The sequence below is a fragment of the Protopterus annectens genome, chromosome 4.part0 (genome assembly GCF_019279795.1).
Source record: "Protopterus annectens isolate FY-2018-M chromosome 4.part0, PAN1.0, whole genome shotgun sequence".
Classification (NCBI taxonomy): domain Eukaryota; kingdom Metazoa; phylum Chordata; order Ceratodontiformes; family Protopteridae; genus Protopterus; species Protopterus annectens.
The window spans coordinates 1,058,024,365-1,058,049,378 of record NC_056733.1 but is presented as its reverse complement, the minus strand read 5'-3'; the positions used below and the strand labels follow the sequence as shown (position 1 = coordinate 1,058,049,378).

Here is a 25,014-nt window from a genome sequence, read left to right as displayed (position 1 = left end):
GTTCTATGCATTTGTGCATGTTTGTACAGTGTATTTGTGTGATTCAGCAGTCCTGCAGCTGTTTTTCATTGGCATGGGTGCCGTTAAGTTAGCCACCTCTGATTTTTTAGAAGTCCAAAGTCAGCGTTGGAGAAGTTTTTCAAGGTGTTTACCTTTGCGGGGGGGTGTGATGTGGATTTCCATGGTGATTAGTTTATGGTTAGATCTGACCAGGGAGGGATTGACTATTGGTGTAGAGCAACAGTCACCAATGTTAGTAATAACCAGGTCAAGAATGACCTCCACTAGAGGAAGCAAGAGAATGAGCTGGTCCAGAGCATTGGAACTGAATTCCAGGAAGCGTTGGGCTAGTGTATTGGTACTTGAGTAGTTTTCCCAATTGATGGAGGGGTAGTTGAAGTCTCCTTGTAAGCGAATATTGGGTTGGACCTTGATAAATTCCAGGGTGCTTAGGAACGTGGAGTGAGAGTCTAGGAATATGGTTGGAGAACTATAGCAGTCTATGACCTGGATTGCTGTATTACCCAGTGTTGTACCTGAAGTATCTCAGATGCGTTATGCTGGGGTACTAGTCTGGAGGTCATATCTTTTATGAATATGAAGACACCACAACCTTTGGAGCTTCAGTCCATGTTTCGGGGCCAAAAGGTGTGGAATGAGTTATAGCCTGGTACCGCAGGCATGCTTTCTGCCACTTTAAACCAGGTCTCCGTTACAGCACAGATGTCTATGCTCTACATTTTGAGGAGTGCTTCGAGCGAGTGCATCTCTAGATGTAGACTTCTAGCATTGAGCAGTATGACCCTCAGATTGCCTTTATTTATAGCTGTTATGGTGGTAATTTGGTCTTTGGAATACTGCCTAAAAAAGGCACTATAGGGGTGGCAAGAGCCTTGGCCAGTATCCGGAAGCCCTGGGGTGACAGATGCAGGCCATCTCTGGCAAAGCATCTAGGTCTGTCAATGTCATCCCAAGCAGACAGATACTGGATCCCCTTAGAATGACACCAGAAACTTAGCCAATTGTTGAAGTCATTTATTTTGTTTGTACTGTTATCTTTCTGGGTGACAGTAGGATACTGCTAGTGTCATAACTGCCTTCGTTACATAATCAGAGAGCTCCACCATGTCTGTCTTCGTGTAGTCCAGGGAGGTATGTCTCAAGTCATTCACACCCACTTGGACAATGACAGTCATACTTGTACGAGTGACCTGAGTGCATGTGTTGTCTGATTCTAGCACCTGATAGACGGCTGACAGTTATCGTCTCCTTATTCAACCTAGCGAGTGGGACATCTGTGTGCCTCACTATTGAGTCACCTGTGATTAGTGTATTGGGCAAGTTGTTTAGACTTTGGCTTAGGTTGAGGGGCACACTGTGGAGGTGAGCTATGTGTTCTGTGGTTTGTGCTGTGTTGTGGTAGAAGTGCATTTCTGTCTTGGAGGTCTCTGCTGTTTGGGTAAATTTCTGTTGAGAGCCTCTGAAGGTGGGTGTGTGCTTTTGTGTTTTTATGTGAGAGCTGTGATGGTGAGTGTTCTGGAGGGTCTGTGTGTTCCATGTGGTGTGGTGCAGATGTTGACCCCTACTTGACCAGCTAGTCTGGTCTTGGCTGGAGAGTTGGGAGGTAAGAGGAGAGGGTTGTCTGTGTACATGAGACAGTTGCTACACTGCCTCAGAATGCACAAGTGCACCAACTTAATAGGAGAAAGCATATGGAACTGCCTTGTTTCAGTATAAACCTTAAAAGAAAATCTTTTTTTTTTTTTTTTTTTTTTAAGCCCAACCCTTTTTAGCTCACAGTAAATGCACAAGTAAATACATTTTAAAGGGAAAATCGTCTACATAATATGGGCAGATGCTCCAGATGGACAACTGCACCATAGCTTCACACATGTTTGGTTTAATCATGCTGACAGTGCATGTTACAGCCTGTGTTACATTTCATCATCTTTCCTGTACATGTGCAGTTAACAGAATTATAACTAAATAAGAGCCAGAGAACTTTTTTAAATCAATTTTACATTATAATGATTCATACGGAGGTGGCTATTACTAGTAGGAATGGATCTGCTTGTATTCTCTTCAGTGTCAAACTTCATTTATTTTCACTGTCACTTTAAGTACCAAGTACTAATTTTAGTGTTTCGTATATTTTGTAATTGTGTTAATACAGATATAATGGTTCACATTTCAGTCATGGTGTCTGCAGACATTAGCAGAGTTCAGCTAGCAAGTAAGTTGGTGGATATACATTAATCTCCACCTCACATTTTATTAATGTTAAACATCTATTATCTTTGCATTATGTAAATGACTGCAACTTGTATTGAGCAATGGTTAACTTCAATAAATGTGTTGCACACACACACTACCAAGAGAAAAAACACATAGTCTATACATTTCTTTAAAGAAAGGGAGTTGTTTCACTTAATTTCTTAACATTAATGACAAAGTGAAAAAACGATTATTTATAGTCCTCCGCCAAAAATTTGCAAACTTCTTTTTTTCTTTCCTTCCTCCCTCCACTTCTTGATATTTGGAGCTTGTACATGATTTGCCCTTTCTATTAATCCTTTTGTGGAATACTACTATAGCTGCTCATTTGTACTTTTTTACTATTCTTGAAGCCTCGTATTCAGCCAGCCTTTCCTTCATTTCACACACTGAAGTTTTACCAGCTCCTCTGAATAGCACCTTAAAGCTGCTTTTCAGTGTTGTCATTTGGCTATACATTTCTCCAGTGTCATGTTTTAAGCAACTCTGCATTTAATCGTCTAAATTATGCAATGCCATTTACATTATTGAGGTCATTACCTGATCAGTGTTTTGCTGAAAAGTTGTATGACTTTTCCCAGCCTAGTGTCTTTTCTCTTCTCCTTGCCCCTGCTGCTATCCAGATAGTGCAGTGACTATCCAGCGACTGAATTTTACCCAAATAAGTGGATTTGCTGGCTGTTTTGAAAAGTTCATCTCTCATGGAGAGTGCTAATCTACCTATGGACTAGTGTGCAGCCATCTTCTAAGTAAATTCACCAAGCACCTTGAGCATATCTACCTCATCAGAGGATGTTACTATTTGTAGGTGGGCTCCTCCTCTTTTATCGGACGTCTGGCGCAGTACAACACTTGTTTTTTTTCTTCATTCAGAAGTTGCTGGAAGTACTCCTTCAATCTGCCTTTGTCCTGTGGACTGGTGAGCAGGTTGATTTTGGTGTCCATTATAAGGTTGTTTGTTTTTGCCCCGCAACCTGATTTAAAGTTGTTTTTGCAAGTCACTTTCCAGAAGCTGGTTGATGGCCTCTGATGCCTTGTTCTTTGCTATTGAAATTGTGCACTTTAGTCTCTTAGTTAACCAGTAATTATCCTCCACATGATCTGTCTTTTCCATCTCCCACTTTTTCCTGCAGTCCTTTTTCTTTTGATGATTTGCTTCATTTCTGCATTCCACCACCAGCTTTCTTTGTGTGCCTTCTCTCCCGCTCGGCTGCATGTCTGTTCTACAGTCCTCACATATGCTATTTTGAGAGTCTGCCATTCTTGAGCTTGTAAATACAAATGCTTTATCCATTCACTTAAAGCGAGGGTGATTTTACAGTCTGTGCACAGACAAGCGTATATTCTGCTTTGATGGGTCAAAATTAGATAGGAGTCCACACCCAATGTGTTGCTTTCTCAAAGGGAAAAGGAAAACCAGTAAACCATTCCAAACAAATTGAGAACTGCATTGGTTTTTGCTACCTCACCGCAATAAACCAGTCTACACTAGTCTGGACCCACTTTTCCAAGGCCTTATACCTGCTACTACAGCCCTCCTAAGAGGTGTTTTCACTAGAGCAATTCTGATGGCAGTAACCTGGTCCCTTATTCACACTTTTCCCAGATATTACAAAATAAGGGGCAGGGTGGAATTTCTCTGCCATATGCCATGGACTTTTTTTGTCCCCTGGTCCAGTTATCCAACTTGGCCCCTGGTCCAGTTATCCAACTTGGCCTAGCTCGGGGGATCTTCCCAAGAGGCCGTATTAACCTAGTTTGCTTAGGAACTTGTATTTTTAGATATTGGAGTAAATTCACTGCAGTACCATTTCCTCCCTTTGACCCCTTTCTCTCTCTCTTTTTTTTTTCTAGGGTTGAGGTGGGTACCTAGTCCTCCACCACAACTGTATGGTGCTTACTAAATACATTGTATGTCGGCAGTGAAGGCTCAGATGAGACTGCTCAGGACCATTGTGTTCTCAAGTATCACAACTCCCATGTTTGGCTAGCTTCTAGTCACCCCCTTTTATCTCTACCATCCACTAAATGAGTTTGACTAGAGCATGAATCTCTTTCAAGGACAGAATAAACGTCTGAGCACTAGTCCCAGTAAGAGCCATTGCAAGCACAACTATTCAGACCCACTACCTAGATATGGGTCCAAAATAAGTATGACCCCTTCCAGTCAGTGTAGTCTATTCAGTGGTACAGCTACCACTACAGCATCTCTGACCATAGACGCCAGTGGTTCCAAAGGTCTTTCTTTTGGGACTGCTACTATCCGCTTGGTTCCCTTTTGAGGTTCTTTAGGATGGTCTTGGACTTGGTCACTCAGAGGTGTGTTGCAGGCATACCCCATGGTGAATTTGGTTTCTCCTCTTTGAGAAAGTATAACCTTGCACCAGTGTTGGCTGAAGGGAGGGGTTGAGTTGGCTCCTAGGTAGGAGGGTGTACATTGTAAGGAATGTGGACTTGGATGACTCCCTCCTCTACAGAGTATTTGCACAAGGCAATACTGTGACTGTCTTTTCAGAACCACTTTACCCAGGGTGCAGCTGCTACAATTTTACATTGCTTTTAGGTAGCAGTGCTCACTCCCAGTCCAACTCCTAAATGGCAGACTTTGCAGATGCCAGCCTGATGCCCCATGAGTGATTCCTGCTTCTGGTGGCAAGCCTCAACCAGATCTGTTTGCTCATGCTTACTGCATGACTTCGCCAATTCCTTTGGCCAGTACCCTGCATAACAAAATCTGACAATAGGCAAAAATGATTTGGGTATCTAAACAAATAAGGAAAGGTAGATTTGTGCGACACCGTCCACTGATTCTAGCTTTTCAGTTTTGGGCACAATTTATTTATTTATTTTTTTTTGGGAGGGGGTGAATACTAGCTCTTCCTCCACACATGTTTAGCAGCTCTCCAATTTATTTGTGAAAATTAAAGTCTTAAGTCTTTAACATCTGTGAGGCTACCTTTTTTGAAGTGCCGTATTTCTCTATGGTACTTCACTTTTCTCAGCCTCTTCAGTTGGTAGTGATACAAGACCATTTCTAGTGGCAGTAACCTTGGCTTGGAAGGTTTTGGAACAACACATCCTCTCCTTACTCTCCTCCATATTTCTTTTCTGTAAGATAAAAGGTAGGATTTGCTGAGAACCACTCCACCTTTTATGCCAAAAGTATCCTCAGACCTCATTATCATTTGGCCTGTTAAACAAAGGTAAACAAGTTGCATTGCCCACCTCTTCATAATTTATGTGCACAGAACTAAAGGTCATGGAAAATGTCCTGGCCTGCTCAAAAGGAGGGAAGTAGATAACGTATATAAAATTACTCCATTGAAGTGGCTAACTGATTGATTAGTGTCAAGTCACTAGCAGTAAGACTGTGTCAGGGTTAGTTACATTTAGCCAAGATCTTTCTCTGGCTTTTTTCAGAGTTTTCAGTGGACATTAGTATGGCTATGTGGGATTCACTGCCCACTTCAAGACACACTAAGCTGGTTATGATCAGAAGGCCTGTGTCTTACGAGGTAGCCTTCTCCAAGGTATCTTGTTATGCCACTCAAGATGCTTGGCTGGAGACTGTCCTAAGTAGATGGAGTGGATCATGCAAGACAAGAAAATCTCATGTACTTCACATTAGATCTTTGCAGATGCTGCCTTTCCACTTCATTATAGCCTCCCCTCCAGCTTCTCTCTTCTATTGATTACTGTAGCTTTTGCATGGACCTAGCCTGTTGCACTGAAGGTCTACATGAAGTCAGTGGTTTGGGGGGGCTATGTATAGTGGTGGATATTGGCAATCCTTGGGTAAACTTATCTGGACAGAAGAGCAAGGTGTTGTACATTATTGGGTTGAGTGGAAGAGCTTTTAGCTTTGGAAAAGCCTCCTAGGTGTAGTGTAAATCCTGGCTGTGCCAACCAATCTTGAATGTTGTCATGAACTGTGTGGATCTGTTTGTCTAACAAATGTACAACTTAAATGTGTAAATAAGCTTAAAATGATATGCATAAATTTAGGCTTCAAATTGCAGAAGTTTATAGTGAGTAACTATCAGAAGAAAAGCTTGCAAGGTTTTGTACTTAAGCTGATCATTATAAGCGTTGTATCTGATAACAGACCAAGAACTAAGTTTTGGTGATGAGGTTGTGCAATAGTTGTAAATGGATGACCAGGTCTGGTTCAGCTTATGGGAAAGCCACATGGGTAACAGATGGTTTAGTGCAAAAAGAGTAATGCATTTTTGGTAACAAGAATTGAGGAAGCTGTACATTGCTATAAGTGTGAAGAGGCAGGAAATAAAGGAGGTAAAGGCTCTGAGGTGATCACATGGATTGTAGAAGGAAAACATGTGCGCCAAATTGTAGCCTTGGTAAATCTAATTTTTTTCAGTATTGCTAAGAAAATGGACTTTGAAAGGTGATGAGCACATTCTTGCATTGTAGAAATCTGAAGTACTCTGGCAACTTTTTACAGTCATACAAGGCAAGGCATTGCACGAGCTGGTAGAAAACTTTCATTGACTAGACTTAAGTAAAGTGAATGGAGATGCTGGATTAAGAGTTAACATAGGAAAGCAGTGTTACTGTGGAGGCCACGTGTGGAACCCCACAACTCCTCAGAGCCAGATTCGCAAACGTTGGACAGAAGGGAAGTTGTGTGGAGAGGTAGGGCAATTTTAAATGGCTCATCATAGACGTGTGGACTGTGTATGCCATAGAGCTTTGTAATGTTTTAGGTTTTCCTTTTTTTGTAAATGTTTGGCAAATGTCTACCCTTTCATTGCTCCCCCTCCCCCCAGTCAACTCATAGATGACCAAAACGTACGTCCAAAACAAATGGAAATTCATTTGCAACTGAAATTGGAGCAAATGCCACATGTATGAAAATGAATACCACTTTCTACAAATTTGTAAACACCTTGTATGGTGCTGTTTTTCTTGTTTTCCAGATGGGTCCATACTGATCTGTGCAGGAAGTGAAAATGATTTGAATACTGCAGGAGCTTTGAGGAAGCCACAGTCCTTTGGAGGGGTAAGTGCAATGTTTGAGTAATGTTTCTACATAGTTTAGCAAAAAGACCTTGTACGTACTGCCCAACATTTTGATTTATCAAAGACCCACTTCATGCTGAGTTTACAGATTACCTCCCTTTTCTTGATAGTGCAGAGGCCAGTGAACATGCAGAGCAAAAGAATCTGTCTGAATTAGTGGTATTGTACATGCCATAATGCTGCAGCCATTACTGGTAGTGTGTGCAGTTCTTTGCTAGTGCTGCAAATAAAAAAGGGTATGAAGCTTCTACTGTTTTCCACTGCAGTTTGTAAATGGAAGCATCTCAGAATTTCTTTGTGGTTTGTAGCAGACCGATATGAGAGAAGGCTGTCGTAAGTAATGCATACACAAGACTGGTTATCTGTAAATGTAAAGCAATGACTTTTCTAGCTTCAACTGTAAGTAGATGAGATGGCTTTGTACGTGGCCTTGAGTTGATTCCAAACATTGTTGGTAATTGATGCAGTATGCAGATTGAAATAAAGGCCTTTAATTCAACTCAACACCTGGGAATCTGAGAGAGTTGTAAAATCTTAGAGTAGGGTTATCCTTTGTGATTAAATATCATAAAGTTGCTAAATTTACAGGTAAACATCACTCAAACTTGCCAGTGTCTCAATAAAAATCTTAACTGGCTGGAGCTCCTACAGCATCTAACCTTGACAACTACTAGTAACTTGTACATTAACCAGATAAATGTCCTGCTCTGCAATCTTGTTCTGTCCTACTCCCCAGCTGGAGAGCTCACTTACTTTACTCTGTAGTGTAAGTGATTTGTCCTTGGCAGGCACTCATTCGCATAGCCGCATCTACTGATTTATCTGGTTATGCTCCTGCTCCTCTCCTGGCTAAACTAACTTGGTTTAAGCGATCATAAGACTTGCAACTCTCAAACTACTACTTTGCAATTCAATCAAGTCATACGTCACATGAATTCATCTTTCCAGTCATCTCACTCTGGTCTTTTCACTTCCTCACTAGTTTTTCACAAGACAACTTTATACACTCTCTGCTGCCTTTGGTATCTTCTCAACTGTAACACCCATGGTCTTTAACCTACACTTTTTTCCATATCTTTCTTGCCTCACCCCCTTTTCTGTTGTCAACCTGCATCTCAACTGTTTAACAGCCTTAAGATCTTTAAAGGGAATGGCAGGAGTTTACTCAGGGCCTGTTCAATGCATTAACTGCTGTGACGCCTCCTCAAGGGGGTTTGTGCCTACCTCTAGCCTTGGACTTCTATTCCTTCTCCTTCCAAGTGAACTAGGAAACCTGATTCATCAGATGAAAATAGAGAGTCTTGAGTCCCTGTCCTACTCTTCCCACATATAGCCATAAGCTAAAGGTGAAGCTAAGTCTCTAGTCTCCTTTGGAGGAATTGTCTTTTTGAGGCAGTGTAGCAAGAATGTTGGAATACTTTTAAGTGAGATTCCTCTCAAGTGTCTGATATCTAGAAAAAGCATCAACAGCTGCTTCAGATGGATACTACTTAACCTTCCGCAACACGTCTTTTATTAGCTGCCTTGTTAGGCACTCTTATTGCTGCCTCTAGTCTACAGATTCTCTGCTTCCTGCTCCCAAGAATCCTGATAGGTTCTAAGTTCCTGAGGAATGTCATTTCTTACTTTAAAGGTCCTTCTGCTGACCCTGCTGTGATGTCGATCTCCTCTGACAAGCCTGCTAACTTTTTGCCTTCGGATAGACAGTAGGCAATGGAGAGAATTGGTAAAAAGGTTTATATTACTCTTGCTTTGGGCTTTCGGGCCATCAATTATCAGACCTACATGACTAGCTATGCTCTGGCCTTGATTGCCCAGGCTTGTCAGGTCATTTCTGATTCCCCTGTTTGAAGCAAAATCTTCTTTGTTTAAGGCTCTACCTCTCTGGTGTCTCATCACTGTATCAAGTGTAGCTATGATTCTGCTGATGCATCTTCAACAGCTGTACCTTTGGGTCGATCATGAGGCGTTGCCTTTGCTTCTAGTCCTTACCTGAAGACATTAAGGCGAAGTTACTGAATGCTGCTTGGGATAATTCTCTTTGGGACCACTACTGCTGAGTTTGTCTCTTCAGAAAAAAGGTAAAGCCTTGCATGATCTTAAACACTTTTGAATCCCCTATCTGCTATCTTTAGTAGGTCTGCTTTTGTTAATAAGCAGCCTCGTCAAGCCACCAAAGGCAGCAAGGGTGGTAGGTGAGCTCCTCCTACATCATCTCTGGTTTCTGTAGCTCAGGAAGCCTCCTTTGTCAGACAAGCCTGCTTTTATTTGACTTTTTGTTCACTACTACCCCTCGGCCAGGTTCCTTCATCCCTTCGGTTCTACCCTGTGTTCCAAACTGGCATATCACCTCTCATTCTTGGGTTCTATCAATCATCCATCAGAGCTACTTCATGATGTGGAAGTATTTCCCTCCATCAGAGATTCCCCAACCTCTTCTGGAACCGTTTTTTACATTTCTCTGAGGTTCTTGGGTCCCTGTTGGACCATTTAATTGTTCATTCTGTCCCTTCTCAGGTAGGAAAGGGTTTTTACTCCAGAATGTTCCTGGTCCCTCGAAAGGAGGGTAGTGGGGTGACTTATTCCGGATCTCTCCAACACCTTTCTCAAGGTTCCTACCTTCTAGATGCTTACTCTTCAAACTGTTTTTCTTCTACCCCAGGCTTTTCTAGTGTCCCTGGATTTGAAGGATGCTTGCCTTCATATTCTTCACTCTGTCTTCAGGAAGTTCTTATTTCTTCCTCTCATTATCAGTTCTCAGTGATGTCAACAAGCAAGGTGGTACAAAATCTTATATTCTCTACAGGTTTTGTCTGCAAGCGTGGGATCTGGCTGTCTGTCATCAGTTAACTCTTCAGGCAGTGTATATTCCCTTAGAGAAAAATATAATGGCAGACGCCTTGAGCAGGTCCAAAACACAGGTTTACAAATGGATGCTTCACAGAGATGTGTATATGGACATAGTCCATCGGTGGGGTGTTCCTCTGGTAGATATTTATCCCCCCCCCTCTGAACAGACTGCTCTCTTCTGTTCCAGTGTACCATGCCATCTGGCATGTAAAACTGCTACCCTTTTCCTTGGAAGGTGATGTTTCTTTATGCTGTCTGTCTCTGTCTCTGTGGCCCTCGCGCGCGCCCTGTGGCCCTCGCGCGCGCCCTGTGGCCCTCGCGCGCGCCCTGTGGCCCTCAAGGCCCTGTGGCCCCTGTGGCCCTCAGCCCTGTGGCCCTCAGCGCCCTGTGGCCCTCAAGCGCCCTGTGGCCCTCGCGCGCGCCCTGTGGCCCTCGCGCGCGCCCTGTGGCCCTCGCGCGCGCCCTGTGGCCCTCGCGCGCGCCCTGTGGCCCTCGCTGTGTCTTCCAAGAATCTTGCAGAAGATTCAGCTGGACTCCTCAATCTTGTTGTGACTCTATTTTGGCCAAGACCGCACTGTTTCACCTCTTAATGCATCTGGCTGGGGGCAATCTTCACAAGTTACCTCACTGGTATCAGAATGTCTTCTATGTCCAAATGGAATAAATTTTGCCTGGTGCCATGCTCATAACCAGGACCCTGCCTGCCTGTGACCCCCCTCCCCGGTTTTCTTCTATTTGTGTGAGTTACCTTTTTTTTTCCCCCTTGTTCTGTAAATGCCCATTTGCAAGACATTACTGCTAATTTGCACCTTAATCCTACTTTGGTCTCTCGCTTTGAGGTCATTTTCTTAAAGGTGTCCTGCATCATAGGCCCCTAAGGAAGCTTATTACTCCTCCTTGGAACCTTCATTTTTAGAGAAATTGAAACAGGCTGGTTTTGAGTCTGCAGGCTTGGCTTCACTGCAACATTGTACCAGAAAGTTTTACCTGCTTTTGCCTCCACTCAGGGTTTCTGAGCTTTAGGCCCATATGGCAATCCCGCCCTTTATTAGTTTTTTTTTCCCCCAGGGACAGTGTGTTTCTTCATGCTAACCCTTTTATGCCCACGGTTGTCGGTGAGTTGTTCCTGAATCAGGGAGTTAAACTCCTTTCTTTTTTCTTCTCATTCTGCTAGTGAGAGGGTCTTGCATTGGATTTGCACAGACAGCTTGGATATTGGGTAAAACAAAGGCCATTTGTAAACCTGTATAGTGTTTTATTTCATCCCAAGACATTGTTTTTGGATTTTTAAGGCCATTTTGTTCATGTTAAATGTGTGTCTACTTCCATTACAGCTCACTCCACTAGGGATGTTGCCTCTCTTGGTGCTTTCTTGAAGGGGTTGGACACACATTCCATTGCTGAAGCTGCTACTTGGTCTTCTGCGCCTAACTTTACTAAACACTTATAGATTGGATATGGTTTCTAGGGCTAGAGCAGGTCTTGTTTGAGGCATTCTACGTGGATGTGTTGAGGGCTCTTCCCAGGCTTCCAATTTCCAAACCTTTTCTTAAACTTTTTGTACTCTCCCTACTGTGAAGAATACAGCAAGAGTGATATAGGAGGGCCATAGTACAATTGTGTAAAACCTTGCCTTGACAGTAGATGTCCTTATCTTCACTACTGCAAAATTTGCTTCCTCCCTCCAACCCCCTTTTTTCTTTTGCATTTTACTTGGTTCTCCTGGCTGAGAGTCCCTCTTTTTGTGTGTGTGTGTGTGTGTGTGTGTGTGTTGTGTGTGTCCCCTTTACGCCGTATGTCATGTATGGAGAGCATACGTCTGTACAGGCTATGCAAGGTTTAAAGGCTTTGGTATACTGGCCAGATGTTAGGCTTTCCTTGGCAGGAGATCCCTTCTGTGAAGAATACTGCAACAGCAAAGAGGGGAATATCTACTGTTAAGATTTTACACAATTGTTCTTTCCCCCTAGCACAGCTGCACTTGAGAGCTCCAGTGGTACATAAGCAATACATGGTGTCAGCATACCCATCCCTTTATAGATCAGAACCTTGTATCAATTGGGGAGAGCTTATGGATTTGGCAGTGTACTCCAGAACTTAGCAATGCCTTTCAGTGACTCTGACCCCAGGTTTCTCTGACCTGGGGGTGGAGTGAGGGTTGTTCTCATTTGATGGTCCTCTTAAGTCCAGGGAACTTAAACTGAGATTAGGAAAAAAGTAACATCAAATAGATGGCTACTCTACTACCCTGAAAGACTTCATCTAAAGAGCCACTGGCTATAGGATAATGAAGACTGACGGCTGTGATACTGTACACAAACAGTAAGGAACACCGTCCTACTAGACAAAGTTCTTTTATTAAAGATAGTGCTGACTTTTTTTAGATCAGTTATTACTCCTTAAATGGACTAAAGATATGTATTGGTTGACAGCTGACGTGAAACGTTTATTTACAAGCATTAATCACCAGTATGGGTTAGAAGCATTACATAAAACTTTGGGGGATCGTCCCCTTGCATACTATGCAATTGAATTGATAGAATTCTGTTGAAAAAATTATTTTGATAGTCAAATGTTTCACCAATTGAAAGGTACAGCCACTGGGGCAGCTTTTTCCCCCGTGTATGCCAATATTATGATGGAATTTTTTGAGAGAGAATTTCTCTATCAGAAGGAATTTTTAAAATGTATGTGGTGAAGTATTATAGATATATTCACAATTTAATTTTTTTATGCAATAAGGGGGGCAAACAAGTAGTTAGAGATTTCATGAATGGCCTTCAAGAGTAGATTTCTGTTGAAATTTGATGGCTCCCATTTGGGCAGTAAAGTCAATTTTCTGGACATATGTCTTGGAGGTAAAAATGGCAAGATTATTACCATGGTATCTCGCAAATTTAAAGATGGTTTGCACTTTTTAGATGCAACTAGTTGTCACCCTCCACATCTTTTAAAATTTCTATGCTGATGTGTTATTTTTCCTTCGATAAAGTTAGAGTATTTGTAAGTCTAGTAATAGTTGTAATGAACATAAAGGTAGATTTTGGAAGAAGCTAATTTAAGGAAGATAAATGCAGTTATGACCTTTTTACTAGCAGAAAAAGTTAAACAAATTATCCAGTTCTACTGGGCATCCCTGTTTATATTTAGGGATTTGGTGGATATCTTTGACAAAAATCTGAATGTTTCATTCAGAAGGGGTAAAAATATAAAGGATATGCTAGTCCATGCTAGATTTCTAAACCCAATACATGTTTAAGTAGTAATCCTAGCCTGGTGGGAACACATCCCTGTGGCAAATGTATAACTTGTCAGTATGCGAGTAGAAAATTTCAGCATGTTAATGGATTGCATTTTCAACCTAATGCTATGTTCTCATGTAACACAAAGCATTGTGTATGCACTCAAAGGTCTGTGTGGGATGTTTTATATATGTGAAAGTAAGAGGGCCTTTAAGACCAGGATACAGGAACATGTGAGGGATATTAAAAATGAAAAATTAGAAAGTCCACTTGCAATGCACTTAAAAAAAACATCCTAGTAGTAACCCACTAATCACGAGACACACAACTCTCCTAAACAGTGCCACTCAACCAAAGCCCCTATGGCAAAACAGCATGCCCAACACACTAGTCATAGGTGACTCGATAGTGAGCCACACTGATTTCCCATTCACTAGGCTCAATAAGGAGAAAGTAACAGCTGCCTGTCAGGTGCCAGGATCTGACACATGCACTCAGGTCCCTCAACAGCAGGTACCAATATGACTCTGTCATTGTACATGTGGGTGTGAATGACCTGAGACGTACCTCCTTGGACTAAAAGAAAAAACACATGGAGGAGCTCCCCCTTGCAAAGGTAACCATCATGGAAAATTTCTCCAAAGCTAACTTTGGGCTCTTAAAAACAGAGGTGGCTAACTTCACGGCACCCATGCAAATGGAGAATAGTTGCATGGCCACCGATCAAACACCAATGTACTGTATGAACACAAATGCATGGATCTTGCCATACCCAATAGAACCAAGATGCTCTCCTCCAAAAAAAGGAAGCCACTCTGGTGGTCCCTTGTCATAAACTCTACAACAGGAGGAGGAAACTGATGCGGAATAAGGTAAAGTCCTAAGACTGGAAAAACTCGTTCATCAGCCTCAACAAACAGTTGAGATCCCTCCTCAAATCCTCTAAAGCTAGCTATGAAAACAGAATTGGAGCAGATAGTAAAGACAACCACAAGGCATTCTGCAGTTATAAGAATCTCCATGGCAATACTCAGATTTGCTCTGAGTTACTTACACAATGGTGCGTCCTATACCGAGCCAACAGATATTGCCAATATACTGGCCGACAGATTCCGTGCCAACTTTACCCCCCCCCCCCCGGTCCAATCATAATACCAGTATATTGCCAGGGACCCAGTATTACTGCAGCACAGGTTAAAACAGCTCTCCAAGGCCAAGAAATGCAGCTTCTATGGGACTTGACAATATCCCTGGCTGTGTTCTACATGAACTACAGAGTGAACTGGCACCTCACCTGTGTGGCCCTGTACAATCACAGCCTTACCTCAGGCTTTGTCCCTACTGAATGGCACATTGCTACAGTCATCCCTCTCCACAAAGGAGTGACAACAGACCCTCGGAACTTTCGCCCCATTAACCTGACTAGTCTGATATGCAAAGCTATGGAATGCATCATCCTGGACCTAATAAACAAGGATATAGGGAATCGCCAAACTCTGGATCCCACACAGTTTGGTTTTGTGAAGGGTAGGTCATGCCTAATCAGCTTGGTTGACTTCTTTGAGTCCGTTGTCAGAGCTGTGGATGAAGGCAAGGTGGTTCATACAGCCTACCTTGATCTAGCCAAGGCCTTTGATAGCATTCCCCACTCAGGAATCCTAGAAAAACTCACTAAGCTTGGCATCAACCCCTATATCACTAGGTGGGTTGCAGATTGGCTCGCAGAAACCAAAGAGTGAAAGTAGCTGACTCCAAGTCAGACTGCTGATCAGTCACGAGTGGAGTCCCACAGGGTTCGGTCCTGGGTCCTCATCTGTTCGGTATCTATTTCACTGAAGTCCAGGCCAACACGAAGGGACTCTGGCTGACAGTTTGCAGATGATTGCAAGTTGGGAGCTATTATCAACTCCCCAAGTGATGTTGACATCCTTTAGAAAGGCCTCACTGAGACCAATGTCTGGTGTCAGAACCATGTCCTTGAGCTCAGTGCCAAAAAATGTGTTGTCATACCCTTAGGGAAAAACCCAGTTCCCATGAATTGCCACATTGATGGTAGTCCACTTAACACAGAAGGTGTTATAAGAGATCTGGGAACACAGGTTGACCGCATCCTCTCTTGATCACTACATTGCCACTGTGGTCAATTTCCTTTGTGGCACATCTCATTACTGAGGGTTTTGCATTCAGGAAGAAAAGAGGTCGTTGTTTCCTTCTACTCTTGCCTCATTAGGCCAGTTATAGAGTACAATACCCCATTTGGCATGTACCTCACTAGACACCTGCAACAACCGGAGAGGCCGGAAACGTACCTCACAGATATTATCCTAGGCCTTACACTTGTCCTGTATGGACAGACTAAAAAAAAAACTCCTGTTCTGTCTCTTATCGCCTACTTAGAGACGATCTCTAATTGACTTGCAAAGCCAGGTCTGACCCAGCTCTGTTAGAAAGGCTATATCTAAAGAAATCCCAAACCCTCCGCACCACACGCTCCAGAGACCTCAACCTCATTACCACAAAAAACAGAACGTGCTGGAGGGACAGATTGATAATCCGGAGACTGCCCGTGCTATGGAATAGACTTACCATGCATGTCAAACAGAGCACCTCACTGGCCCTCTTTAGGAGAAATCTTGAGTGGATGGGGAAATAAAAATTTCACCCAGAGGATCACTCCAGTGGCTTTACTCGACAGAGGCACTGGGAACAAAGGTTTGGTGGCACAATGCCAGCGTAATCCTGTGGGCTAGGCTTGTAAAGGCTCCAGGGCCATTAGCCTAGTACACACCTATTAACATGCTGTAGCTATAGCCAACCTGCTGGCAGACGAGTTCAGTAAAAACTTCACCCCTCTGTCCCCCATCAGTAAAACAGGACATCCCCGATACCCCCCCCTCCTATTTAGGGAGCAAGTCATCACTGCCCTCTCGGAGGTATTAAATGCAGCCTTCATGGGACCCAATAGCATCCCCAGGCTGCGTTCTACATGAACTCTGGCAGGAACTTGCAGCACCATTAGGCACCCTATTCAGTCAAAGCCAGAGTACCGGCTTTATCCTAGCTGAGTGGAGGGCCACCATGGTCATCCTTTGCACAAAGGTGGAGTGTCCAACGATTCAGGAAATTGTAGACCCATCAGCCTAACTAGCCTGATTTACAAGGCCATGGAGTGGATTATTATGGACCTAATTAACAAGGACATTGGCAGCCTCCAGACACTCAATCCCACACAGTTTGGTTTCATGAAGGGGAGGTCATGCCTGTTTGACTTCTTTGAGACCGTCACCAAAGCCATGGACGAGGGGAAGAGTGCACACCGCCTACCATAACCTGGCCAGAGCCTTCGATACTATTTCCCGCTTGAGTATAATAAACTGTCAAGTAGGCATCAATCCATATGTTACCAGATGGGTAGCAAACTGGCTCAGTGATGGAACCCACCTAGTCAAAATAGGGGAAGCCACCTCAAGCAGTAGACCCTTAATGAGTGATGTACCCCAGGGATCAGTCTTGGCGCATCCGCTGTTTGGGATATGGTTTTCTGAGGTGCAGGCTAAAACCAGTGAGATATGGCTGACCAAGTTTGCAGATGACTGTAAGCTGGGTGCTGTCATCAATTCCTCTAGTGATGTGGACATGACTGGTGCCAGAAACATGGCCTCAAACTGAATGCCAAGAAACGCATATTCATCCCCTTTGGGGAAAGTGTTGTCCCCACACATCACATTGCGTACTTAGGATCTTATCAGTCGGTCATGAGGTTGATACCAAACTGACACTTGACCACTATATTGCCTCTGTTGTACAGAAACTTTCTACATGGTTCACCTAATTAGTAAGAGCATCTCATCCAGGCATAAGGTGGTCATAACATCCCTGTATTCTTCCCTTATAAGGCCCATTGAGTACAATGTCCTTTTCGGCATGCACCTTGCAAAGCGCATGCAGCAGCTGGAGAGACCACAGAGGTTTCTCACCAGGAGAATTCAGGGCCTCAAACGTCTACCCTGCACAGGCTTAAGGCAGTGTCCCCTCTACTCAGTCTCTTACAGACTCCTCAGAGATGACTTCTGCCTGTCATACAAAGCAATCTCAGACCCCGCCCTGATGGGACTGCTGCATATCAGGAAGTCAAGCTCCACTCTAGTAACTCATATGTGTGACATCCAACATGATCTGTGACAACAATAGGACTTGGTGGGGCAGATTTGTGTCCCAGAGACTCCCCCTTATGTGGAAGGACTCCCTCTCCACATCAGGCAGAGTACCTCCATTAACCCGTTTTAAGCGCAACCTGGATAACTGGATGGGGAACAGAAAATACACGCCTGGGATTCCACCTGTGTCCCTGCTGGACAGTGGTGTAGGGTACTGACTTGTTGGAACATCGGCTAAATTCTTGGCTAGGCTTGCAAGTGCTTCAGGGCCAATAGTCTAGCAACTTCCTATGATCCTTTGTCTTTTGGAATCTTAACAGATTGTGGGTGTAACAGAGGTGGACCTGTTTTCTTCATATCTCAGAGTTCTGTGTCGGTACTGCAACTCCAGAAGCATGTAAAATGAATGAATTATCTCTCTGAATTAGACAGGTGTTAATGCTTTTCTCTAAAGTTCCTTTTGATACTTGGGGGTACTATTTAAAGTCAAAGTGGAAAGACCAAAAGTAATCCTAGTTGGCAACATTTTGGCCAGGGCACCACTGGTTGTACTCCACTCTTGTTATGGTGCTCAAAAGAGGCAAAGTGTTGCCTGAACACATACAGATCTCCTGAGCCTAACAGAACAAGGGCTCTCTGCTACACCCAAAGCTGGTCATTGTAAGGTTGACTGCTTGGACTCTTACCCTAATTCCAGGTAGGCAGTCATATTCTGATTCATAAAGATTATGAAGGAGGCTAGGAAGCCTTTCTCAGAAGAAGAAAAGGTTTCCTAGTTGAATGGAAAGATTTGTCACAGACCAAGGACTTCAACTGAGAGAGAGCTTAAGTGGCTGTGCTGTAATATCTTACACCTTAGAGGTGTAAGGGAAACCTGATGTGTTAAGTAGATGCTTGTACCTTGCAATTCATTCCCTCAGTCAAACAATTCCACTTGCACCTTAGGCCACCAAGGATGAAAATTGTCCCACAATGGGATTTCAACTGTTACAAAAACTAATTCCCTTTTTTGATTTCTCCGTCTTTTGGGTTTCTAATACCATGATGGGAATGGACCCTATTCCTAAGTCAGAGTACGATTAAAGTTCATGAAATAAGTAGCATTTCACTCTGTTAGCCAAAAGTGCTCTTCGCAGTACCCACTATGTGCCCAGCAATGACTCCTCCTGCAATTCATACGGTGTTACATGAATTGGTAACGTATCTAAATATGATTGTAAATTCTTTTTTATAAGACCAGTTGCTCCTATACTATTGGAACTGTCTGGGTATCTTTCTTCCACATGGCTCTCATTTCTGCCTGCAGATCAAGGTATTTTATGACTTTGTGTGTCTCTGTACGCAAGACACTAGTCACTAGGTGTGGCAATTTCAATGATCAATGGTACTTTTGTCTTCTTTTCTTGGATCACTATGTCTGGTTTTCTAGCATCTGTCTTTTGGACTGTTGGTATTGGGTGATCCCATGTGATGTAAACTTCATCATTTTCTATGATTCTCTGTGGCTCATGTTTCCAATGTTTTTCAGCCACTTCGATACCATAATGTTTGCACAATCTCCAGTGTAACAATCTCGCCACATTATTATGCCTTTCATTATACAGTCCCTCTGCCATTAGAGCATCACAACCAGCAATAAGGTGTATAACTGTTTCCAACTCTGTTCCACAAAACCTACATATGTCTGTTTCTCCCACATGTTCAATGGACGTGGTAAATCAGCGTGTATGCAGCCCACTATCTTGGGCTGCCAATATTAACCTTTCATTTCTTGATGTAAATTCACCTCTCCTTAACAATTTCTGCATTCGTTCTTGATCAACATGAGGCTCTTCCAGAAGTTTTTTGTACTTGCAGCTAATATGTGTGTGTGTTCTACATTTCTTGCCTTCTCATTTGATCCTTTCCCTTATATTTTCTTTTTTTAGCACATTCAGTTACTGCCTGGTTTTTATCCACTTCAGGTTTGATTTCCATTCCTGCTTGATGTCGATGTGCTTCTGCTAAATTAAGCAGAGATGTCGTCATAGATTTATTCTCCTCATGTTTCAAAACTTTCCCCACATTTGGATCTTGTGAGGTCAATAGATGTGTGGAGTCCCACGACTGCAGATCCATACATGTAATCAATTTCAAGGAGGCCCATCCCTTCAGAACGGGGGATATATAATCTTGGTATACACTGATTTTTATAAATCATTTGGTGAGCATGAAGCATCCTTGTGTTGATATCCAATCTATCCAACACTTTTTGGGGCCAGTCAATCACTCCAAAACTATGTTAGGACAGGAAGAGCAAATTGATTTATAGCTTGAATCTTGTTCCTAGGTTTCAGTGCTGTTTTCATGATTAATTTAAGTCTTCTAAAGTACTCCTTACTAAGCCTTATTCGCATTTGTTCATGTTTTATTGCTGATCCTTCATAAATTCCCAAGTATTTATACACCCCGTCTTGCTCAAGTTTTTATATTCCATTCTTGTCCCAAACTGATGTTTTCCTGGTGCTGCAATTTTCCTTTTTTTAAGGTTGCTTTTGCACATTTATCAAGACCAAATGACATTCCAATATCATATGAAAAAGTTTTGACAACCTGTAACTGTGCTTTCAGTTCCTCATCTGATGAGCTATACAATTTTAAATAGTCATTAGACTTTGTTGTTTTCTAGAAGCCTAGGCTGTTAAGCAGCTTAATGGGTTAATGGCAAGGCAGAATAACAAGGGTGGTAGAGTCGCCCTGGAATATCCCCCTTTGAATTTTTATCCCTGGGATAATCTGTCCTTTTATTATGGCTTAATTGCCAAGTGGTCTGCCACTGTTTCATGGTTACTGTAATGTAATCAATCAGTGTAGGGTGTATCTTGTACATTAACACTTTTATCCATGAATGTGGGGTACCATCAAATGCTTTTTTTGTAGTCTGTCCATGCCATACTTAGGTTCTTCCCCCTCTTACAATTCTCCACTACAGCTTTGTTTAACAGCAAATGGTCCTTTGTTCCATATGACCTTTTTATTGCCCTTTTGTTCTACTGCCATAATTGAGTTTTCTTCTAAAGGACTATAAACTCTGTCAGCGTCCATTCCTGTGTGTAGTTTGTATGTTGTCCGAAGACAAGTTATTGGCCTATAATTTTTAGGGTAGCTTGCAGGTTCACTCTTAAGTAAGAGCATTGTTTTTCCTGTTAACCAGTGCGGTGTGTGTTCAGGAAGCATATATAAATAGTTCTTACTCGTGGCTAAATCATCGTGCAAAGAAGTTAATACTTTAAGCCAAAAGTTGGGTACTGCATCTGGGCCTGGGGTTTTCCAGTTACAGGCTTTTCTCAACTTTATTTCAATCTCTCTAGTTATTTCATCCCATTTCATATCCTGTACCTTTAAACTTCTTATTCTCTCTTTTACTTCTATCCATTTAACATCTTTATATTCCACAGGATCTTCATAGATATTTCTCCAAAATGTATCTGCTTCCTTTTTTTTTTTTTTTTTTTTTTTGGCGGTCTATCTATTCCTTTTATCTTACTTCCCAGTTCTCTCTCAAACTTTTTTGGGTTATCAAAAATTTTATTCTGTGTTTCCCTTATATTTATCTTCGTATCTTCTAAGTCTTTCCGCCTGTTTTGTAGTTTTTAGTTTATCTCCAATAGTGCATAATAGATCCTGGTCTCTTCTAATACCACACATTGCTTTTATCACATCTATCTTTCTTAATATTTTCATTGATCTGTTCTCTCTTCTATAATCGTCTAACAATGATGCTTCTTGTCTTAGCTGCTTTATAGTTTTCACTATTCGATATTTCCATGATGGTATTCGCTGTTGCCCCCTCTCTTCCATTGCTACTTTTGTTCCTGTGGTAGAACTTTTCAGTTATTAATTTAGCAGCACAGTAATATATTCTGTTTACTTCTGTTAATATTGCATGGGTCTCTGTGGACAGTGGTAATTACTGTGTTCATTTGTTTTATCAGGCTCCTGACTTTTGTGGTTTTATTAACCTTCTGCAGTCTATTTATCCCATTGATCTTGATGTATCTATCTTTGTCTATTAAATCTAACAACTCTTCTCTTCACTCCTTTTCTTCCCTACTGAGGGTACATCCCTTGTTTTCCATTTCATGTGGGTATTCTATAGCATATTCCTGTGCCACATTCTTTTCAGTTTCATCCTGTGTCGTCTTCTGTTCTGTCATATGGGAACTCACTGGCCTATCGCTCCTCAACATTGACTGCATCAGAGTTTCTACAGTTTCCCGTTTCTTTCCTTGCTGACTAGCTTCAAATGAATGTTTATACTGGTTTCTTGTGGAAGGCTCCCAAATATCTTGATATGGCACCTGACCAGTTACTTCCTGTTCCACTGGTTTCCCCTTAATTTGGATATCCATTGCTCCATCCTGTTGTGGTGCTTTCTGCATTTGATTTTCTGCACCGAATCCTTCTCTTTGCAGCTGTTCCGTTACTTCAGTTTCTGTTTCTTTGACTTCTCCATTGCTCCTCTCCTTTTCTTCTTTCCCTCTTAGTCTTCTTATTTTTTGTATTGTAAAGTTTTCCATATCCAGATTCCTTTGCCTATATTTTTCTTCAGATATCTTTGGTGCTGCTCTTTTTGTATAGATTAATTTTGCTTTCTTTGCATAAATATTACACCATATTAAATCTCTCTTCCTTTCCCCTGTCCATATTTCTTCATCACGTGTCTCCTGATCTTGCTTTTCCTTATTCTGGGGACATACTCCAGCATACTGTGATGTAGTGTGTCTTAGACCTTCTGCATTAAATCCTTCACTTTGCAGGCGCTCAACTTCAGCTTCTATTTCTTTAACTTTTACTTTACTAACAGTCTTGTCTACATTGTTTTTGTGTTATTCATCTTTGTTTTGTGAGATTTTCCATATTTATTTATTTTATTTATTTTCAGTTTGATTACCGGGGAAGTCCACTGGGCCAGAACTTGCCCATTTTCAGTGGCGGCCCGGGGGGAAAAGCTCCATAAGCAATGCAATAATTGTTACATAATATTAAAGGTAGAACACATGTATAAATTCATACAGTAAGGAAATGTAAATGCATAAAATGTACATCATAAACACAGTTAGATAACAGAGAACACAGTTTACAGGTATTTCCATTCAGCACAGCATGTCTGTAAAATAAAGATCTGAGGTATCTTGTGTTTTTACATTAGAAGGGGGGGCATTTTGCATGCAGAAGTTTTAATTAAGTAAGGTTAAGACGTGCTGTGCAGTCAACAAATACTGTGATATTTACAATATTTACATACTTGGAGTCAGGTGAGAGAATTGCTTATTCACTGACTGTCAGCTTAAGTCTATTTTAGGAGAATAAAAATATTAGTTCGAGGGAAGAGTGGAGCAAGGAGTATGAATAGGTCATTGGGGAATTCCCTTAAATTTAGGTAGGGTGTAAGGAACATTTCCGTTTGGATGACCGGTATGAGAAAAGTTGAATCTTGAAGGTTTCATAGTTTGGTATAGTCCTAAGTGAAGGAGGGAGAGTTCCATTTCTTACCTAGAGAGAGAGTAGAAGCTGGCCAGCAGGACTTCTGGGTTTGTGGGTAGAAATTGCATTTTGGTGTTCAGATCTTGGAGATCTGTTTGGGATGCATGGGGGAAGGCTGTTTAAGGCTGGGCATTTATCTGGGTAGAATATTAATTTGTGAACAGTAGTTAGTTGAAGATGGTCTAGGTGGTTAGAGAGTTCTAGCCAGTTCAGTGATTGTAGGGCAAGGCAGTGATGAGTAGAGGTTTTGGATTTAGTTGCAAATTTAGAGATCTTATTATAGCAAATTTCAAGTTTTGAGGTGTTGGAAGAAGACAGAGTAGTTAGAAGAGGGGCTCCATATAGTAAAGAAGGTAGATAGTTGCCAAGGTATGCCTACAAGAGTTGGACAAAGAGTTTATTCCTATAGAGCATGCTTAACTTTTGGTGGGTTTTCTTTGTTTTGTTGAATGTGGATATCTAATTTAAGGTGTTCATCTATGGTAATGCCAAGAAGTTTTGTAAAAGGGACCACTTCTATAGCGGTGTTGTTTTGACTTATGACAAAAATGCTTTCAAAGTTCTAAGAGAGAGTCCTGGAGGGAGGGAAAAGTAGTATTTTAGATTTGTGTTGAGAGAGATGGTTTTGGTGCATCCAGTTCTCGGTGGTAGAAAATGCTATTTGGGTTTTAGTCAGTAGTTCGGGAAGGTTAGAGGCGGCACAGACTGAAGTTGAGTTATCGGCGTATTGGATAACTGTTGTCAGGGATGACAGTGTGAAGGTTATTAATGAAGATGTTGAAAAGCATGGGTCTGAGGATAGACCCCTGGGGAACGCTGGTGGGAGTTGGTAAGGAGGAGAAGGTAGAGTTCTTCCATCTGACAGCTTGAGATCTGTCTGATAGGTAACTGGAGAACCAAGATAGAGTATTGGGGGAGAGATTAAGGTTGGCGAGATGAAAGAGAATGCGCTTGTGGGAAATGGTGTGAAATGCTTTAGAGAGATCTAGGAGTACTGTGAATACTAGTAGTCCAGAATATTGGGCTTGATTGACTGTTTCTAGGAAGGATAGTAGGGCAGTTATGGTGCTGTGGCCAGGGCGGAAGCTGTGTTGGGTGGGTGTTAGGAGTTGATTCTGGGTCAAGTAAGGCACAAGTTGGTGGTGGACACTTTTTTTTTTTTTTTTTTTTTCTAGAATTTGGATATTGGAGAGAGGAGGGCAATGGGGCGGAAATTGGAGATATTGGTGTTTTTTGCCTCCTTTGTGTAGCGGGAGAATTTAGGCTGAGTGCCAGATTTTGGGTACATATAACTCTCAAGGATCTGTTTATTAGGATACTGATTGGGAGAGCAATACCATCAGCAGCACATTTGAGGAAGGAGGAGGGTATGTTGTCAGGGGCATTGGAGCATGGCTTTAGTTTGGATGAGAGCCTTTTTATAATGGTTGAAACTGGTTTGAGCTGGAAATTAAGGGGACAGTTTTATTAGGGTTGTTGGGTGTTGAGGAATGAGTTGTGTGGATTATTTGGGAAAGTTTTGGTTAGATTATCTATGGATTCTGTGAAGCATGAGTTGAATTGTGAACTCAGTTCAATGTCAGTTATACTTGGGTCAGGGCAGGGATTATTCCTGGACCCTGGATGGAGAAGGGAATTAACTGATTTCCAGAATTTTTTAGGGTTCTTATTGTTGGACTGAAGCTTATTGTAATAGTTTTTTTTGTCCACAGTAATTAGTTTTTTTACGTGGTTGCGGAGTTGGGTGTATTGGAGCAAGGTAGTAGGCATTTTGTTTTTCTGGTAAAGTTTCCAGGATTTGTCCCTGTGGTGCATGATTTGTTTTGTTTCTTTGGACAGCCAAGGAGTAGAATTAGCTTTGACTGGTTTATTTCTTAGAGGGGCTAAGGAGTTGATTATTTAGGAAGAAAGAGTTGAAATGTTCT

At 42.0% G+C, this 25,014-nt stretch overlaps 1 protein-coding gene across 1 annotated transcript in view; it reads left to right on the top strand.

Moving 5' to 3' along the window:
- The window catches only part of HMMR (hyaluronan mediated motility receptor), a gene marked incomplete in the record, with an annotated part of 1,493,987 nt that overhangs the window by 101,182 nt on the left and 1,367,791 nt on the right, over window positions 1-25,014 (top strand). Inside the window, 1 exon segment of the mRNA XM_044068985.1 lies at window positions 7,212-7,294. Within this exon segment, the coding sequence (XP_043924920.1) occupies window positions 7,212-7,294 (83 nt within the window).